At 37.6% G+C, this 6,056-nt stretch overlaps 1 protein-coding gene across 1 annotated transcript; it reads right to left on the bottom strand.

The window, feature by feature from the left end:
* Window positions 1–3,331: 3,331 nt before the first annotated feature.
* On the bottom strand, window positions 3,332–4,749 carry LOC131643199 (carboxylesterase 1-like). Its single transcript, XM_058913354.1, has 2 exons — window positions 4,157–4,749; window positions 3,332–3,769 (listed from the first exon to the last, which is right to left on the bottom strand). The coding sequence occupies exons 1-2, from the start codon at window positions 4,747–4,749 to the stop codon at window positions 3,358–3,360; spliced, it is 1,005 nt and encodes a 334-aa protein (XP_058769337.1). The 3' UTR covers window positions 3,332–3,357.
* Between the last annotated feature and the right edge of the window lie 1,307 nt (window positions 4,750–6,056).

The raw sequence follows: 6,056 nt of genomic DNA, 5'->3' as shown, positions 1-6,056 counted from the left end.
TGCAAGGTGTCCATCACATTCAGGAGCAAGGTATTTTCTATCCATAGTAGATGATTATTCCAGAAAATTATGGGTATTCATCCAGAAGACTAAGGATGAAACTTTTGAGAATTTCAAAAGTTGGAAGACTCTGGTTGAAAATCAGAATGGCAGGAAGGTCAAGAGGTTGAGAACCGACAATGGCCTTGAATTTTGCAATGAGGCATTCGACAGCTTTTGTGCTGCCTCTGGTATTGCAAGGCACAGAACTACTGCAGGTACTCCACAGCAAAATGGTTTGGCTGAAAGGTTTAATCGAACTATTTTGGAGAGAGTCAGATGTATGTTGACTAGTGCTGGGTTAAAGAAGGTGTTATGGGTTGAGGCTGTTTCGACAGCAACATATCTGATAAACAGATGTCCTTCGAAAGCGTTAGATATGAAGACACCTGAAGAAATTTGGTCGGGACATCCACCAGATCTCGACAAACTGAGAGTATTTGGTTGCGTAGCCTATGCTCACATTAGGTAAGACAAGGTCGAACCTAGAGCTCTGAAATGCATGTTCATGGGATACCCAGAAGGAGTCAAAGCTTATAAGCTATGGTGCCTAGAGCCAGGTCACAGGAGGTGTATCACCAGTCGAGATGTAGTTTTCAATGAAGCTGAAATGGCTTTTAAGAAAACTGATGATGTTGGTCAAAGTATAGAAACATCTGACGAAGAGCTGGAACAGGTAGAGATTCCTGTTGAGGTGGAGCATGTTAATGCTGAATTGCATATCCCAGATGAAGTCGAAGAAGAAGCAGAAGATGCTGAAGTTGAGGAAACTGACGATGACTACCTATTGTCGAGAGATAGGTCGAGAAGAGTCATCAAACCACCTTAGAGACTTGGGTATGCAAATCTTATAGCTTATGCCTTAATCTCTGCAAGTGTGGTTCTAGACGAAGAGCCTAGAGACTATAAGGAAGTTATGAGGAGTCGAAATAAGACTGAATGGCTGAAGGCCATGGATGATGAGATGAAATCTCTTCATGATAATCATACTTGGGAACTGATCAAGAAACCTGCTGGGGCAAGGTTAGTCAGCTGTAAATGGATTTTCAAAGTTAAGGAAGGAATTGAAGGAGTGACGTCGAAAAGATACAAGGCAAGGTTAGTTGCAAGGGGTTTCACTCAGAAAGAAGGTGTCGACTTCAATGATGTGTTTTCTCCTGTTGTGAAGCATAGGTCCATTCGAATGTTGCTTGCCATGGTGGCACAGTTCGACCTTGAACTGGAACAGATGGATGTGAAGACTGCGTTCTTGTATGGTGATTTAGATGAAACGATCCTGATGAGACAACCTGAAGGGTATGTCAAAAAGGGAAAGGAAGATTATGTGTGCAAGCTAAAAAGATCTTTATATGGGCTGAAACAATCTCCTCGACAGTGGAATAGGAGATTCGACAAGTTCATGGTACACATAAGTTTCATTAGAAGTCAGCTCGACCACTGTGTTTACTTCAGATTTCGACCTGGTAATTCATTTGTTATTTTGTTGCTTTATGTGGATGATATTCTCATAGCAAGAAACAGTGTCGAAGATGTGATGAGGGTGAAGGCTGAACTCAATAAGGAGTTCGATATGAAGGATCTGGGAGCTGCTTCCAGGATTCTTGGAATTGACATTCGAAGAGATAGAAAGAAGTCGAAGTTATGCATATCTCAAGAGGCATATCTACGGAAGATTCTTGAAAAGTTTGATATGTCAAATTCGAAGCCAGTTGTGACTCCAACAAACCCTCAATTCAAGCTGAGTATTGATCAGTGTCCCAGTACTGATGTCGAAAGAGCCTATATGAATAACATCCCATATGCTAATATAGTTGGTTCTTTGATGTATGCTATGGTCTGTACTAGACCCGATATAGCATATGTAATAAGTCTTGTAAGCAGGTATATGGCGAATCCTGGAAAGGCTCACTGGCAAGCATTGAAGTGGATTTTAAGGTACATAAATGGGTCTCTGAATAGAGTCCTAATTTATGGTGGAGCCTTGGGTGAAGATAGTAAAGCAGTAATAGAAGGATATGTCGACTCTGATTATGCAGGTTGTATGGATTCCAGGAAATCTATTTCTGGATATGTTCTCACTATGTTTGGCACTGCAGTTAGTTGGAAAGCAACACTTCAGAAGGTTGTTGCTCTATCAACCATTGAAGCAGAGTATATTGCCCTAACTGAAGCTGTGAAAGAAGCATTGTGGCTTGAAGGTTTTGCGAAGGAGCTGAAACTTCAAGGTCGAAGTATCACTGTTAAATGTGATAGTCAAAGTGCAATACACCTGTCAAAGAATTCAGCCTATCATGAGCGAACTAAGCACATTGATGTGAGGCTGCATTTCGTCAGAGGAGTAATCGAGCGTGGAGAAGTCCAAGTGCTGAAGGTTTCGACTGAAGACAATGCTGCTGATATGATCACCAAGACATTGCCGAGTTGCAAGTTTTTCCACTGTATACAGTTGATAAAGCTGCATGAAGAAAGCTAGTTTGTTCCCTTGATGTTTTAGAGTTATATCCAAGGTGGAGATTTGTGAGATATTGGATCGAACTCTAGTATGGTCGAAGGGTAGCTTCTTGGTTCAACAGGATTAAGTATGAAGTCGAAGGTTGTTCACATGCTTGTGTCGAAGATGCTAGGGTTGTTAGCATGTTAAATTAGGTTTAGTGTTTAAACCCTAATTTGTTAAGTTAGCTTGTTTATTAAGTTGACTTGTGTAATGGGCCTTGCTGAAAAAGCCCATTAGTTAGTATGTTAGGTTTTATTATAAATAGCATACTAGTCTCCCGTCATTGTAAGCTGCAAATCCTAATTTAGGGTGAGAGAGGTTATTTGTTATTCTTGTAAACTTGTAATCTTGTTTTAAGAGAAAGTAAAAGAATAGCAGTTATAACCAATTCTTGTGTTCTTCTTCTCGTCCCTAATTCCCTATTATACTTTGTTCTTGGTATTGAATTCACAACAAGAAAAATGCTAATTAGTAAGAAAATGAAAAAAACAAAAAACGCAAGAATACATCCTAACAATCCATTATTACCACAACCCCATGATTCATATTAAAAAGAAAATTTAATTTAAAATCAATTTAAAATTTACCACTAAAATAGTGACACATATTCATTCTTGTATTTTTTCTTCAAATTGCTTCATACTAAATAGCATTGCTAAAAAAAAAATAACATGCTAAGCCACACTACCACAGAACCACTATAACAATGACTCGTGTTTATTTCATTCTTAATAATAGTTTCATACTACATGTTCAAATAAGAGACAATAATTGAGATGACAAATCAAACACTTATTACTTATCATTATGGATAATTGTTGACTCTAAGAAGCCAAAGAGGAAACGAAACCCTTCACCAATCCAATGAAGTTCTTTACCTTAGATGGCTCAGAAAACTCAACACCATGAAAACCTTCTTCTTGTAAATCAATCACCACTTCCACACCCTTCTCCTCCATCAATTTCACCAATTCCTTACTGCGATCCACCAATGGATCCCCACCGTTCATACTCACCAACACCTTCCACCCTTGATCCTTAATCTTCTCATATTTTTCACCACCACCATTCCCAGCCGTTAGATTAGAATACTCATGATCACGGTTACCTCCTACTCCAATTGGTAATGCTAATTTCCATAACATATCACTAACACACAATGGAAAGTGAGGATTATTCTCTAGTCTCACCTCTGATTCAGTCCTCTGAGTCCCACCAAAAAATGGTTGACGTATGGTTTTAAATTGCGGTCCGCAACCGCAATTGCGGCCGCAATATTGCTGATGCAGTAATCTCCGCATCCGCATCGGGCCGCAATTGCGGTGTGATTTGTAATCACACGTCTCACAACACTAAAATTTGCATCAAACACCTTCACTCATGTTTCTTCACATATTTTTATCATAACTCAACATTTGAGAACCCATAAACTTAATTTACATGTGATTTGTAATGTAAAATATTAACAATTAGTGTTTTTTAGTGGTGTATTTCAAATATTTCCTAATTTAAATTCACACTGCAACGGCCGCAATGCGCATCGCAGCAGCCGCAAGGGCCGCAATCGCAACATCCTCAACTGCAACCGCATCCGCGACCGCAACCGCAATTTAAAACCATGATATCAACCCTTGGAATTTCAACGGATCAAGATGTTTCACGTTTTCAACCACACGTAGTCCTGCACGGTATGCAATATTAGCTCCAGCACTATTCCCCATTATAAAACACTTAGAATAGTCAACATATCTAGTCAACCATTCATCTCCACTACATTTAATCAAACTGAATGCTTCCATAGCATCATCATATGCCGCCGGCAACCGGTGCCCTGGCGCGAGGCGATAATCAACCGATGCGACAACAGCCTCTACAGTTTCAGCCATTTCGACACAAAAATCATGGAATGGAGTGGAGGCAGCACTTGTTACGATGTAGCCACTTCCATGGAAGAAAACAATAAGTGGTAAAACTTTGTTGTTTTGGTCTGAAACAGTTGCTTTTTTAGGTAGGAATAATCTAAGAGATGTTTTGTTTGAATTATTGATGGTGAGATCTTTGGTTAGAACAGAGATTCGGAGAGTGGTGTCTGATGAAGGTGAAGTGTGTGGATCTTCAAGATTTCGAGTGAGTGTATCGTCGGGATTATGGTGGATTTTGAGGAATAGGTAGGGATCAATTGTTGTTGATGGTGGTTGCGAAGTTGGATTAGACATAGTGTGTAGTCTATGGTGAGATATGGAATGAAATGTTTTGAGATTTATATGTAAGATATATATAGAGTTCATTGATTTCTTTATTAATAATTTCAACCATACAAAGGGTAGTTTAATATATGTGGTCTATGTTCTTGACTCATAAATTCAATCGAATGAAGTTCCTTGCTTAATTTGATTAATTGGGAAATTACAAATATTGTCAACAACTTCAGCGAAGGTTTTAGAGGTATTGTTAGTGGATTTGGTGTGTACCTGTGGAGTGAGAGAAACTTGTTGTTGAGTTTGTTGGGCTTCAGGGAAAAGATCTAAGAAGGGTTGAGCAACCATTGGAGAGGAAAGGATGTGATAGCTAGGTCAACAATTACGTTCAATCGCCTGTGAGTTTGTAAACATTTTGGTATTTGAACCATAAAAGTGTACTGAATTCCAAAATCATCTACTTTAATATATAAAAGTTGATTACCACCAAATTTCCTTAATTACCCTAATCACAATCAATTTAAGATGGTTTTAGAGTAATTACACAACTAATCATAATTACATTCCAACAACTAATTTAATGCAAGCATTGGAACACACTATATTACATCATCACACGCTTTAGTTTCCCAAGCATTAGAAAATACACTGTTTTTACTCTGAAAAGACATTGGAAACATATCAAACATTTATCATTCTTCTTTTCCTATTCATCCCCTATATTAAATCATCTCCACTTCTTCTCAAAGTTATTTTCGTCCTTCCCTCTTCCACTGTCATCTGCAAAACCGATTCAACTTTGTTTCCCATTCTTATTTTTTTCTTAAATCGTGACTGATCCATTAAAAAGCTACATCATTCAGCATGAGAATCGTAAATTCATCCTTTATCAAAACCATGGCAAACCCTTTCCAATTTCTTCATTTAATTTTGACTGCTTTAAGATTTCTTATTAAAACCCACAACATAATCCCCAACTATTCAAACCTTCAGAAACCCTAATCTCTTATCTTCTCCTCCCAAACCAACAATGCTTTCGAAACCTCCAAAGGTAATTTCTTTAATTTTTTTTTTGCTTTTCATCGATCTGATTTTACTTTCTAATTTTTTGAATTGATAAGTCTTTTTAATATATTTTTATTAAAAAAATATTTTTAACGAATTAATGAGAGAAAAATGGATTTTTTTACTGTTTTGTTTAGACTTAAATATAAGGAAAATGAAGTGTTTATGCTGAGAAATCGGGAGGAATTTGATTTTTGTTAAATGTTGACAGAAAAATCATTGTTGTACTCAATTGTTGATAATTTTAGAAATTAAGGTGT

This window comes from Vicia villosa, unplaced genomic scaffold, assembly GCF_029867415.1.
Source record: "Vicia villosa cultivar HV-30 ecotype Madison, WI unplaced genomic scaffold, Vvil1.0 scaffold8, whole genome shotgun sequence".
Taxonomy (NCBI): Eukaryota; Viridiplantae; Streptophyta; class Magnoliopsida; order Fabales; family Fabaceae; genus Vicia; species Vicia villosa.
Note: the sequence above shows the minus strand (reverse complement) of the source record. Positions and strands in the feature narration are given on the sequence as shown.